Below are 14319 nucleotides of genomic sequence, written 5' to 3' on the forward strand. Positions count from 1 at the left end.
ACAAGGAGAAGGAAACTGGAAGGGTGGTAGGGACAGAAGCTGAAGTTAAAACAGCATGTAGTAGGCTGAGTGGGATAAACAGTTCTCCGTACTGAGCTGAGAAAATGAGATCAAAGCACGTTTTGTAGTTCCGGCAGCTCCTCTTCAGTCTCTGCCTCTGTCCTGCTTTGTGTATGCCACAGTGTTGAAAGGGAGGGATTTCAGTGAGTCCTTACCATGCTTCTGGAGGAGGGTGCACTGCTTTCGTACACACGCATCCTGAGCTGGGCAGGGAGCATGGGTGGCCCTGTCTGACTTCAGTCTGACTCTCTCTTCTGGGTGCTACAGTACCTGCACTGCTTTCCTGCTGGTTTAGCCTCTGGTTAGATGCTTTGGCAGTTTATCTCCCAAAGGCTACATGGCAGCTGAGGTGAGCTCTCCTTTGAAAGTTTAGTCCATGACAAACTATCTTTGAATCTGATACAGTGGTAAATTTGTTTTTATTGTCTTTTCTGTAGCTAACACTGTCTATTTAGTTGTATCATGGTTGTAAAGTGCTTGGTTTTGAATTTATCTCTGTGTTAGAACAGGGGAATTTGGAAAGCAGAGCTGCTTTCTCCTTTCTCACTCTTGGCAAGGAAAGAACCAGTCCTAAGGTAAATTTGAGTTAGGCCTATACAGGAAGGGGACTGGGATGAAATATTTTTACAAGTTGAGATATAAGATAAGATGAAGATGAGTTCAGATCTAGAACTAAACCTGTTCATTGAAGAAGGTTCTGAGATGTGTGGCTTTGGCAGTCATGTATCTTTAGTCTTACAGAGCAGCACGGGAGACACTGTCTGCATAGTTAATGTGGCAATGGAGAATAAATAGGGGACTGCAGCTCCAGGCACTGCCAGTCCCTTGCAACCTTCACAAGCACCGTTTTTCATCCTGCTAAATTAAAGGGTGAAAAAAGGCCCTTTTGTAAGCATGCTTCATATATGGCTAGGAAATGGGATCTCCTTATTGCGCACTATTACTTTAAATCTATGTTGGCTGCTAGCATTCGTCTTTCTTCAGAATATTTATGGGAAAAAAAAAAGGAAATTTTATTCTGAAAGGAAGATGTGCAAACTTGTATCCAATCCTGTCATGCCTTTTTTTCTTTTGTGCCAGCAAGAACAACATTCCACTTTTTAGTAATGACGTTCAAGCAAAACTGTTGTTTCTTTTGTGTGGATGAATAATTAGTTTTTAAAAATGTAATAGCTGTGTAACCAGTGGTCATGAAAAATTAATCTGTTGGTATCAGGAAGTACTTTTATTGGCCTCAGAATCACTGCATTTAAGTTGACACATCTGTACACTCCATAAATTGCAGTCAACAACTGTGGTCTGTTGATATTTTATCTTGTTACCATCTGTTCTCTAGAAACCATCATTTTCCATCCTTGCTAAAAGTACATTAAATAACCCCTTAGGAAACATAATGTATTTGTCACTGAATCATTGATTTCATTTTTCACCTATGGATGCTCAGGGAAGGAGGAATGCTAGAGTAAAAAGTCTTTTTTGCATGGTATTTTATTGCAACTCAGATAAGAATATAGAAACATATTTAAAAAGTTCATTGTAATACACTGAGATGTTCCTTTTGGGATGTTTTTGAAAGAGCCTCATAAAAGTTCATTGCTTTTGTGCACTATACTTTTATACTTTGTGGGAAGCTGGTGAATGAAAAGTGTTATTATGGAATGATTATAACTCTATTAAAACATGACATTAATTATGACATGGGAAATGGCAGATCAATTAGTTGTAATTGTAATTGCAGGTATGCAATTTCTACTGCAGAACGTTTGAGATAATGGAAAAAGAAAAATGTCAACAGAGTAGAAGCTTTTCCTTATCTATCTACACTTCTAGAAGTCACAGTGCATCATACATGTTCGATCAATCAGACCTTTTTTTCTGCCTCAGATTTTTTTTTTCATGGCTGCCAGGCAGATGTATTCAGTGCTTGGTGCTATATCTAGCAACTTTAAGCACAGAGATCCAGACAAGGACATATAGAGTTTTGTGATTTTGCATCATTAATGAATATACCCCAGAAGGCTTCCCAAGACCTTTGTTTACAAGGGTTACTAGTGGACATTCCTATACAGTTATCACTTGTAGAATTCAATTAATGTGTTCAGTTATTTAAACAAAAAGGCCAGACTTGAGATGCTTCATCTATACCGGGCTCTATTTTGAATCAGGAACTTTGCAGACTTGATCTTTCCTACCTAGTGTAGTGTATTTGGAAATTTACTGAGGTACAACTCTAGCTATGCATGTATCGATTCATATTAAAAGTCTAGTTTTAAAATGACATCTTAAATTTTAAAGTTAAAATCTCCTATTCTGTTTTGCCAAATTGAAATAGTTACTCTGATTGAAAGGCTGTTCTGTGACCATATCTTTGACTGAGAACTTTGAAATTTGTCACACAGTGGTGTTAACAGATAAATAGGAGAAGAATTCTTGCTTGCACGCAGTTACTAGTGATTGCCAGGAATTTATCTGTTGAAATCTAGATAGATTCAGTCTCTCTTGAGCAAGTTAGAGGCATTAGCAGGGCTATTACCACAGTTACATTTCGGGGTAGCCTCATGATTAATACTCTTGGATGGACCTTAGAAAATTTAGATTGTGTCCCTGTCACTTCCCAAGTTTTCTTCCAAGACACTAGTCACATCACTTAAAGAACGAACTATCCAGACAGATTTATTAGCATCCATGTCTTGCTTTCTGAGTTGCTCATCCCTGTAATTCCTGAGGCCTCGCAAGCAATAAATACCTTGTGCTGGCATGTGAGAATGCGTGGGGAACTGCCTCTCAAAAGAGAGATAAGCGGAGGCAGAGGGATGTCTGATATATAGACCTGTTTATTTTGGGTACCCAGGTAGGACTGGATAATTTTTGAAGAACATTGTGTAATACATATGTTCAAGGCTTAGCTCCTAGGGACTTTGTATTTCTAGGTGGGGAAGTATGGGAACGTCGGATTGGGGTCCTTGTGTAAGCCCTGCAAAAATAGGGAATGCATGATACGAAAAATCTGGCCGAAGCAATGTGACTGCTTTGGAAAACTTCATTGGGGCTGGAATGGGCTTTGTTGGGGCCTAAAATGGACCATGCAGCTGCGTTAATCTTGAGGTTATCTTTTCCGTTCTTGAAATGTTCTGCCTCATTAAGTACACAAATTCCAGCCTCTGTAACAAGTGAAGCAGGGGCTCCACCTGCAAAGCTGTTTACAGCATGGGTCTCCCTCCCCCAGACAGTGTTGACCTGTGCACTCAAGAGACAAGAGTGCCGAGGCAAAAGGCTGTATCGTAGTTCGTTTGCAACAAAGGGGTTGTATCAAGGTTGCCCAGGAAGCTGTAATTATGGCACTTCTTAACCTCCTAAGTTTGCTCTTACAGGTATAGGATGTTGTTAGCATTCTACCATCCATGTTATAAATGTGTATTTACCTGATGACTGGGAACAGAATAAAAAGCAAAAGTCCATGCAAATACCTGATGTGGTATTTTCTGAAAAGCAAATCGATGCGAGTGAACATGGAAAAAGATTCCTAGTAGCACATTCTTCTCTAGAGGTCAGCGGACGTCCTTAAGTTTGAGATTTTGTAGAACAGTGTAAGAGAATTCGTTGAATTAGAATTCCAAGGGAAAAAAAAAATTGTATCTCAGAAGTATATTTATTTGCAGATTGCTTTTTTTTTTTCTTTCCTTTTTTAAACAACAGTTGGATAGTCTATTGTATTTCTTAGAGGTAAAGTTTAGACCTTTGGAGATGCTAGGATGAAGGACAAAAGGAAGTCTTAACTGTCAGTCAGCGTCATTGCAGGTTTGCTTTTTCCAGGATACTCTCTAGTGCATTGACCAGGGCAGCATTTAAAATGACACACCTCAATGGTGCTTCTGCTACTGTCTTTAATTATATTGGCTAATTTTTGTACGGTTCTTTGGAAAAGTAAAGCACTGTATGAGTGCTAAGTATTATTACTACAATTATTCCCCTGGGAGATTATTTCATGGACTAATAGACTTCACAGTTAAGAAATATTTCTTGATCATAAGCCTAAATTTTTCCTTTGATCAGTTCCATTCCCTTGCTCATAGCTACACCTCTTTGGCTCATCCTAAACAATTCCTTAGTATTAATGTACCACCTCTAAATCTCTCTAGACAGTTTGCATGTATACTCTTTGTCTGTCTGTGTGACTCTCTGTTGAGATCTTCCTTCGTAAATCCTCCAGCTGCTTAATCTTTTCCTCAAATTCTCTCTAGGTTTTCTTTCCTTTTTCTTTTTTTTCTTTTTTTTTGGGGGGGGGGGGTTGTCAGGCTGCAAATACTTACAGTATTTTTGAACATAGTTTTATAAAATGCTCTGTGAAACAGAACTGACTGCATCCTTTTCCTGAATATGGTGCTTCAGTACACGCATCTCAAAACTGCATATCCTTATGGCCTTACAGAAATTCTTTTACACAGCAGGACAATTGTTCTCAGTGAAAATCTGGCTGGCATAAAGGCAGGAGGGGAGAAGGGATTTGGGTTTGCTCTTGAGGTCAGTAGGTTTGAGAACTCTTCCCTCCTCATTTTTGGTTTTGCATTTTTCCTGAGTCTCAGTTCTGTGGTTTAACATATTTCACCCTCTTGTTTTGGGAGCGTGTCTTTGCTGTGTTGCTTCAGTGAACGAGTGTGGATTTTGTTCAGTTGTGAAGTTGCACTGTACTTTGTACTTGCTTTTAAAACATATAAACACAAATCTGCTGTTGGATGGTATGACAGTAGAAAATAACAGCATCTGAGGGGGAAACTTGGGAAGCCTGGACTTCAGGAGATTGCTATGAAAGGCAGAATTCTAACTTACTTGCTTCCCATCTAGCTGATTTTCTCTCTTCACTAATTCTGTCTGAAAGAAATCTGTAGTTAGAATAGAATTTGTTCTGTAGTATTAACTTCATGAACAAAGGAAAACCTGAATACTGAGTTAATGGGAGCATATAGGCAGGAGACCATACATCTATTTTGCCTTTCAAAGCAGACAATAAGATCTGCAAAATTGTCCTGCAGTCCCTGTTTTTCAAAGAAATGGTTAAATATCCTCTAAATCTACAGTTACAGTAAGTGGCACTGGCTAATGATTTGATTTGAGGATTGAGAGCACAGTCTGGATTTACTCTTTGTGCATTAACGCAGGTCAAATGGACACAGGCTGCATTTTAAATCAGTAATGGAAGGCTGAAGCCTGCCTTAAACCAATCAGATCAGCCTTACCCAAGACCGATTGATCCCAAGAGACTGAGCCCTGTGAGCACAGCTTTTATATGAATGGACTCTGTGCAGCCTGAAGTTTCATTCATAAAATGGATGCTGAAGGAGGGGGGGGGGGAACCCAACCCACACACACCAAACCCTGGAATGTCCATTTATGCGGAGCTGAAGGGTGTAGTGTTCCCTCAGCTGCTGCTTTTGCCAGTTGCCTTAAAGTAATGATTAATGCTCCTTGGCCCTGCCTGCCTGCAACCTGACACCATTTATGGCCTTGGTGTGTTTCTAATGTATAGTGAATGAGAAGGCTACATTCTCAAATCAGAAACATAAACAGGAACTGGTTGGTCTGAATTCCATTCAAATATGTCACTTCAGCCGTGCAGTGTTTGTCCAACTTTGATTTTACAGGCAGGGGATGGGGCGGGGGAGAAAAAGCAACACAGACATTTTTGCAGTAAGATTACCAACAAAAGGAGTGAGGTAGAGAGAAAATACTGCTGTCTTTTGTTGAATTCAAAGGGAAGCAATGTTTAAAATACATTTTACAGTTACTGAGGTTAATAAAAGCAAATACATGATTTTAAAGTATACTCAGAAGATCAGCTCCATGTGGAATTTCAATTCAGAGCTGAATGTATGAACCTTTGTTTTCCTGTTCTGCTGTACAAAAAGTTACACATCGCCTAGACAGGCTGTTGACATCTGGTCTCAGAAAATGCATTAGATGTTCTCATAGATCTAAAAACCAAAGTTGTGGAAAGGAAGCTGTTTGTTTAAGATTTTTTTTCTGTATCTGTGTAACAATTCCGCTTAGACATGAGCTGGTGGGGCCAAATCTAGTTCTCCAGCAGGTTTTTGTCAAGTGAGATGTAAGAAATTAAACTTAACAAATTTTAATTTTCTGTTTTTTAGAAGAGAATATGTGTCTGTCTATGAGTGCACATGCTTGTAGATTTTTGTTTTCCTGAATGTTGGTACAAAGGCTAGTGACAGAAAAAATGATAAATAAAACCTTCAATTCTGAATGGTTTTGAACTACATAATGATTTGGGAAAAGAGTGCTTAATTTTTAAGCTGATTTTTAGAAAAGATAGTGACTCTATTTTCACCCATATAGTTTCAGTGTACCTACATTTTTCATGCTGAAACTGCTGATGAAAAAAATAATGCTGACTTTCGTATTGCCAGGATTTCACTGATTTGTAGGATTCTTGTAATTACACAACTTTTGAGAGGATAGTGCTTTTAAAGGTGGCTGAACTAGACCCTGATCCACTAGCATTTGAGTTGTGAAGTATGCTCAAGCAATTCCTATGTATGGAGGTTGTCATTTGTTCCAGTATTTCTACATGAATGTGTCTTTTAGGAGAGACATATGAGTTTTAACTTAAATGTGTTCTACAGGTTTACAAAGTCATGGGTTTTATGATCAAAATGAATCATTTGGTACTTCCCCCTGCAAAACACAGATCATGCATTTTTCTTAGTGGTGTCTGGTGCCACCTTAGCCGCTTGTTGCGATCTAGTTTGAAGAATTGCCTTTCTTACCTAAAAAGCCCTATCTGTTTTCCAATAATTTCAGTATTGCTCTTCACGCGTGAGCTGGTCAGAGCTTTGCAGTGGTGGTAAACAGCTGCTTTCCACCAGGAGGCTAAGCGTGTTCCAGCGGTGGATGAAGTGCTGCTTTGTAAACAGCTTGTCAGTGCTCTTGGAAATCCATGAACAGAAAAGTTACTTGCAGTGTGATTATGATGTTTCAAGTCTGAGGCCAAAAGTATGATGTGTTCTAGCTTGAACATTTTATTTTAGAAAGGCTGCCTTTGTCTCTGCACTTGGTAAAAATCTCTCCCACTGCACCATCCGCCTCTCCAGGTACCAGAGAAATGCCTCTGTTGCTCCAGCAAGGACTTTGCATAGCTCTGTGAGTCCCCGGAGGGAGGACTGCCGTGCTCACCATGTGTGTAGCACAGGGTCAGGCTGACACGTGTGCGTGGCACCTGGGAGCTGGGTTGGTCCCAGCTACCTGAGGGACTTGTGCGTGCCCTTCTGTGCCTGGTAGCGCACAGGGAAGGAGTCTGTGTGTGCTCTGTTTCTTGCTGGTGGGAAGGCAAGGGGCACAGCACAATTCAGTCTGCTTGTGTAGATACACCAGCTCTGAATTGCTGAAATAGCCAAAACCCATGTAATTACTTTTCAGACCAAAAGGACAATTGAGGAGGATACGATGTAAGATAAATTACAGGACCGGCTGTATCCACTGCCAGTAGAGTCCCTCCAAAGTTTTGGGGAACTGCTCCTCTGGGAACACTTCCTTTTGGGAACTGTTCTTAATACAACTTGGCTGGTAATAAAGTGTAAATTGGAGAAGTAGGCCGGCAAACAGTAAGAAGATGCCGGTTTTAGTGTCGTGACTGTTTTATGCCTGTAGGGAAGTAGGCAGATTTCATGTACTAGTTGAGGTGTTTGATGAATTTGAGTGCCTTGTTAGCAGGCTCGCTGCATAAGGCAGCCGCTTACCGTATGCCGTAGCGTTCACCTGAGCTGTCCCGCGGAGACCAAGGCCAGGCAGGGAGCTCAGCTTCATCACCCACCCTGTTCCAGATTGTGTACGCCTTTTAAGTCTCCCAATCCCTCTCTCTATACATGCACATATCTGATGCAATACCTGTGTATTGCACTGGGCTTTGTCACGTGCACACGGGTAGTGCCCAAGGTCTCCACATCTTCAGATGATAATGATAAAATGAACTGAAAAGTAATTCAAAGTTAGAGTGTAATGTAACAACGTATCCTTTAGTTAGCAAGGCTATCTAAGGTCAGAAACAGGAATGGCCGAAGAGTAAATCCTGGTTCAGGCTTCCAGTTCCTGCTTTGTTCTGCCTCATTCAGGAGAAGACAGTCACTTCATCCCATTGCCTGCAGAAGCTTCGTCTTCCCTGTGTCTCACATGGCTAGGGACGCGGGCTGAAATTCTGTTTATTTCTGCGTAGGGTGCGATTGTAGGTCTGAAACCTGGTCTGTATTGCTGAAAAACAACTGGAAAAGAGGATTTAGGGATTCCTTACCCACTTTGAGTTACACAGGGGTGAAACAACCTAACCCTTTAAATTCTGATATGGTAATTAATATGAAATACTTCCTTACTAAGGGACCACTCAAATGTCTCACTCGGTAATGAAACCTAGAACCTGTGCCTGTTGAACTCAGTAGCAGATTTTTCTTGTCCTGAGGAAGTCTGTTTGGGCTTTTTCTGTTTTGGTGTATTTTGATTAAGGAACAGCAGAGCTTATTTCCAGCATTTTTCTCTGTGACAGTCCCAGATGAGAAGGCATTTCTGCAGTATCTTAGATTACACATAATTTTAAAATAACACCTACTGGAAAAAAGCGGTTTCAAACCAACGTGATATAAGGCTATTTTCATTGTTTTAAGGTGACTGCTATGATACTGTTAGCAAGAGGAGCAATGAAGAATGACCTCTAAGTATAATAGAAGATAAATTTTTTTTTTTATTCCTCCATATTTTTTGTTTGTTTTTTTTTTTAAAGGGATTCTACTGTTCTCGAGAAGATGTAGCTTTACAGTGTGAATTACTTCATTAGAAGTCTGAAATAAGCTTGTTTTGTGTCCTAAATCCAGGCACATTTTTCTTCAAAGACTAAAAATTGCTAAAAGGTGATAGAATCCGTCACCTCAAACACTTGAATACTGCCCTGGAAGTATTTTGTGCCTACTTCTGTCTTATTTGTTGTCTTGAAAGAATGCTTTAAGGAGAAGAAAACATCTAATTGCTCTGTAATTTCTGCACTAAAATGTTTTCTTTTGAAGTAGCTCAGCTTAGCTTGTGAAAATACTTCTGGGTCTTAGTCAAGCATTTAGTACAATTTAAAACTGCAATGCTAAATTTCATTGGTTGGACTTTTTATTAGATAAGGTAGAAATGAAAGCAGCAGGCAATTTAATTAGCAGTAATTTTTCTGGGCAAGTCATTACTTTGATGAACTTCAGAGCAATGTTTATGGCTCCTAATTAACCATGTTAGTCATTTGATTGAATAATCACTTTGGAAATGTTTCTACAATTTGATTAGAGTCTGACCCACTCTGATAGTCATAAATTAACTGATAGCACTTTAGGATAACAAGACTCTAGTTACTTTACGAGAAATAAACTCTTCCTTGCTGTATTTTTAGGTCCTCTGTGGACTGTTTAAGCACGAGCTAACCAGAAGATTAAGTAATGTTGGTACAAACAATGCTTGCCTTAAAAAGACTCCAGATGTTAATTATAATTGACTTAGGAGCATGGGAGATGAAACCCCAGACTGGCTAAGAACACAACTTCTTGGATGCGTGCATAGTTCTTTATTCCGTATACTCTGCCGTATCACTTTGCAGGAGTGGAGTTCATGAGTCAAAAAGCGGTTTGCTGCCAATACTAGTGAATTTTTACCTAAAATAGAAAATAGCATCTGTTTCAGTTCTACAACTTCCTCTTTTTTCTACGTAGATTTTTCCATTCTCTTTAAAATTCAGTCTGCTTGGTAACACGAGTGATTCCTTGCAGGTGAACCACTACTTGTAGCCTTGACTGCTAGTCTACAAAGCTATACTTAACTCGGGTGATCACTGAATCACTGATTCCTGTGGTTGCTGGGAATAGCTGCCTGAAACATCAGAGATTCTTAAGGCCCGAGCAGGCAGGCACTGAGCATTTCATCGAGAGAGGAGGTTATAAAGAGTTCGGCACAGATGTGCAAGAGAGACCATGGACTCTTAGAGGAAACTTATTATTACTGCCCTGTGTTTCACTTGTTGTGTGAAGTCAGTGTAAAACCTCATTTTCTTATCCTGCCAAATCTTTGATACTCATCGCTAATCAGTGAACAGTGAAATTTGGAATCACAGTCTGAAAGAGTCTGTAGGCAGTGTTGGGAAAATAATGTCTGCTCTTTTGACCTCTGTTTGCATCTCTTAAAGAGTTACAAGTTGCTGGTAGGAGATTGCATAGCTTAGGGTAGGAGTTTATCTCAAGATCAAATAGACTTTGTTAAGCAAGACTTGATATCCAAGAAGTGGGTTAAACATGGTCTAGAAGGACAAACATTTATGGTGTATTTCTGTTTGCAAGTCCCTGTGCACAGGATGTGGCTACTGCGGGACAGTGCAGGGCATGGGGAAAAAGTAGAAAGACAGTTAAAGAAAACCATTTTCATTAGTTCTGTTTGATTTTCTCATTCTTCTTGCACATTTGAACAAAGATGGGGAATGGCAAATAAATGTCTGTATTACTTAGAATGTGTGCACTATTTTTTTTTGAGGGGGTGGCTTTTTTTGATTAAGAGTGTACAGGTGAAGGGTGAAATTGATGCATCTGAATTCCTAGATTAAACGCTTAGTGATCACAGAAAATTTCATTAACCCTTGAAATCCTTAACCAGAGTCTAGAAAGCAATATCCTACTCTAAATTCGCTTCGATATTCCTTGTATTAATGTAGAGTTTATAAGCCTCCAGTGTGATTGGCAAGCTTTTCTGTGCAATTGTTTAAAAATGTGAGGTCAAATTAGTTACAAAGGTAGGTACACAAGCACAGGGTTTAAAATATTTGTACTGTCTTGGGTGGATTATTTGGTCTGTGAATGATCTAAAGTGTAATTGTCATGGGAGTCAGCTTTTAGCAAAGTTGATTACAATAAGGGTTTGAGTTCAAGTGCGTATGTTAGATGGGATCTATGATCCTCACACTACGATTTTCTTCTCTGCCATGTCTTGTGCGTGCTGCTCTGAAATGCTGACAGTGTGTTGATAGGTTCCCCCTCGCTGTAACTTGCATCCTTTTTGTTGCTTTTCTGCCTGCAGCCTGTCTCATTGATAACCTGCACACTTTTAATTCCAGACAGTCTTTTGACTAGCGTTGTCGTCTTCTCCTTTCAGAAGTGCCTAGCTGCCATTCCATTTACATGAGGCAAGAAGGCTTCCTGGCTCACCCAAACAGAACAGAAGTTAAGTTTTCTATTATGTATCGCTTTTGTATGAGAGAAATGTAAAAAATTAAAAAACCTGGAGGGATTTGAGGTTCACTGGTTTAATTCGTCTGCTGGGAAGACTCACATCATTTTTCCTCGCCTTCCTAGTCTCAAATTTCTGATGCACTGATTTGGATTTTTTTGTAGCTTCTTTTAGTGCCACAGGTTGATCGTGATAGAAGCAATTTTATTATAAATTTACTCATTCTGCTTTTCAAGGCCTCTAGCAGTTGAAAGGAAGAGACGCTTAAAAATTTGTCCATTTCACCCATTCTGCTCGAGTGATATTTTCCAGGCTATTGGTGTGACAGGCTCAGTTAACTGTCAAGTAATCCATTTCATACTTTAAATTCAGTGAAGATTTTTGTTTTTTGCTTTTGTTATGATTTTTGCAATGTTTTGGTGCTGCTCAGGCCCAAATTGTACAGCCATGCAATACATATCAAAACTCCCAGTGACTTCAATAGGGCAGAACTTAGATAATTGTCAAACTGAATAATTCTGAGTAAAAGCACTTTATATGTATTAAAAATAAGAAGGCCAATTGAACTAAGGAAAAATGACTGCTGAAAGAGAAGTTGTACCCTCCACTCTCCTGCTTTGGTGTGTTGTTCTTGTCAATATATGATTTTTTTTTTTTCCTTGTTTAGGGTTTATTTGTTTTTCTTCCAAGGGGCAAATTTCACAAACATGAGGGAAGTTGGTTTTGAGGTTAATGAGAATTCAGACAAATGTATGAATCGAAGTCCTCTAGTAAGACTTCATTCACTAGTGAAAAGACACAACTGGAAAGATAACAAATCTGGCTAAAAGCCCAGCTGCTTCTGGGGTGGAATAAAGGCAGAAAATAGAAATAAAAGGTGTTTAACAAGGAGGATGAAACCGGAGATGGACATGTACAACAATCTTGATATACGAAATTATATGAAGTATAGAAGCTTGATAGGGGAGATGAAAGACATCAGGGAAAAATCCACAAACTGCAGGGCTAAGGTCAATTAAGTTTTAATCACAGCACAGACAGGGGAAAAACAATATTATGCACTCAGGTACTCGGAGGTGGTAAAATTGTTATGAATGACGTAGAAAAAGCAATGGTGTTCGATAAATATTTGTTTTCTGTATTTGGAAGTCAGTCGTTGTGATTTCATGGAATAAAGGTCATGTCAAATCTGATTCTGTTCTTTGCTGAGAATAAAGATACTTGTACGTAGACTTTTTATGGCATTCAATTTGCCACTGCATTACGTTCTGATTAAGAAGTTAGCACAAAGCAGTATCAATAAAGTACACATTAAATACATTAAGGCCTGGCCAACTGACAGATCTATAAGTGGCCGTCAGTGGGCAATCATCCCTGAATGGATTGTTTCTATTATAGTTCTGTAGGAATTGATATAAGGAGTGTTGCTATTCAACATTTTCAGCAAAGATATGGAACAAAGTTAATAGATAACTTTATGGCGCAAAGGCAGGCAGAGTGGTAAATAACAAGCAGGACAGGGCAGTCACACAAAATAATTTGAATTGTTTGGTAATCTGGACACATTAAACAAAATGGGTTTTTAATAAGCTGAATGCAGACCAGGCCTATGGAACTGGGAAACAGTATATTAGAAAAAATGATGTTGAGATGGGCCTCCTCCTTCTAGCCTTCACAGTGGGAAAGCAGCCCAACTAAACATTGCAACCGTACGGCAAGAAGGCCTTCAGTAATACTTGCACAGTCAAAAGGAGGGTCATAGGGAAGCAGGAGAGGAGGAGATGTTTTGTCTTGCTAGTAGCACTGGTGAGGCTGATACTGACATGTAATACAGTTCTGGTTAAGCAAAGCATTAATACTGAGAAGCAGGAGCGCATACGGGAGAGAGTGCTAGAAAGAATGCAGGGTTACAGAGAGTGTCTTTTAATGACAAAAATTAAATTTTACAGAATGATTTTATTTGGGACAAACATCAAGGGGGGGTGACTTCTGTGAGTGTGAGGAGGAAATACCGAGTAGGACTTTTCTAGTCTCTCAAGGAGAAGACCCGCAGGAACTAATGGTTAAAAGTCAAAGCCATGCTAGTTCAAACAGGAAATGAGACAAGCATTTTGGAATAAATCATAGAGAAAAATGGGTGCTTTTTCGTTTTTGCAGGTGGAGATTAACAGTCTTTTGGGAATGCACACATTAATTAAACACCCCTGTACTGAGGCCAAAAAGTTGCGATTGTGCGGTGTGTAAAGGATGTGGGATATTAATCTGATTCCTCTATGACTTAGTGTTCCCTCTGGCATTAAGCCTGTGACCTCTGCTTTCTCCATGCATCTTTTATATAAACACCTTTCTTTTTAACTTACAGGCTGTATGTATGAAAAGGGACCTAGGCAGTTTTATGATGACACTTGTGTTGTTCCAGAGAAGTTTGACGGTATGTATGACACATCTCTTTCTTTTTCTTGTGTGGGGAGGTGAAAAAGGAAGAGATGAGGGACTTTGCTGCTGATCAAAAAAGCTCGGTAACGTTCCAATTTAGGATTCCTTAACACACCATTTGCGGTGCGCCCAACCAAAGCTGACCTTTGTCTCTTGAAACCAAAGCATTTTTTTCAATGGGATGTCATTCAGCTTCTGCCAGCGAAAGATGCTGTATCCAGAGTTGTGGCAGAGGAGCTCAGTTCCTGCACTGTTGAGAAGTAATAGGAGGATTTCCATTGCACTGACGATCACATGCCGCTTGTTGTTTGAGATTTAATGAAAGCTGTTCTTATAATTAACAAAACGGTGGAGAAAGCAGCAGCTTTGGTTTTACTGAGGATTAAGCCTCTTGTCTCGCTGTCTGTGAAGTGATGAATAGTGGGGAGTGAACGTATAGGGCATTTTTGTGTTTGTGTTGGTGTATTTGCACTACGTTAAACATTGTACTAGTGGTTTATTTTTCAGTGGGATTGATAACAAATCAATGATCTTTTCAGAACGCTACCCATTACAACGGATTTTTTTTCAAGAGGGATTCTG

The 14319-nt window shown here is 39.5% G+C and overlaps 1 protein-coding gene across 5 annotated transcripts in view; it reads left to right on the forward strand.

Annotated features, from left to right (window-relative positions):
• Positions 1-14319, forward strand: part of ETV1 (ETS variant transcription factor 1) — a 64888-nt gene that overhangs the window by 40244 nt on the left and 10325 nt on the right. For 4 of the 5 annotated variants that reach the window (XM_075419242.1, XM_075419244.1, XM_075419243.1 and 1 more), the window contains 2 exons: positions 11227-11293; positions 13662-13732. In XM_075419242.1, coding sequence (XP_075275357.1) covers positions 11227-11293; positions 13662-13732 — 138 coding nt within the window. The remainder of the gene's footprint in view (positions 1-11226; positions 11294-13661; positions 13733-14319) is intronic. The other variant, XM_075419245.1, reaches the window with a different exon arrangement.

This window comes from Opisthocomus hoazin, chromosome 4, assembly GCF_030867145.1.
Source record: "Opisthocomus hoazin isolate bOpiHoa1 chromosome 4, bOpiHoa1.hap1, whole genome shotgun sequence".
NCBI classification, from domain to species: Eukaryota; Metazoa; Chordata; class Aves; order Opisthocomiformes; family Opisthocomidae; genus Opisthocomus; species Opisthocomus hoazin.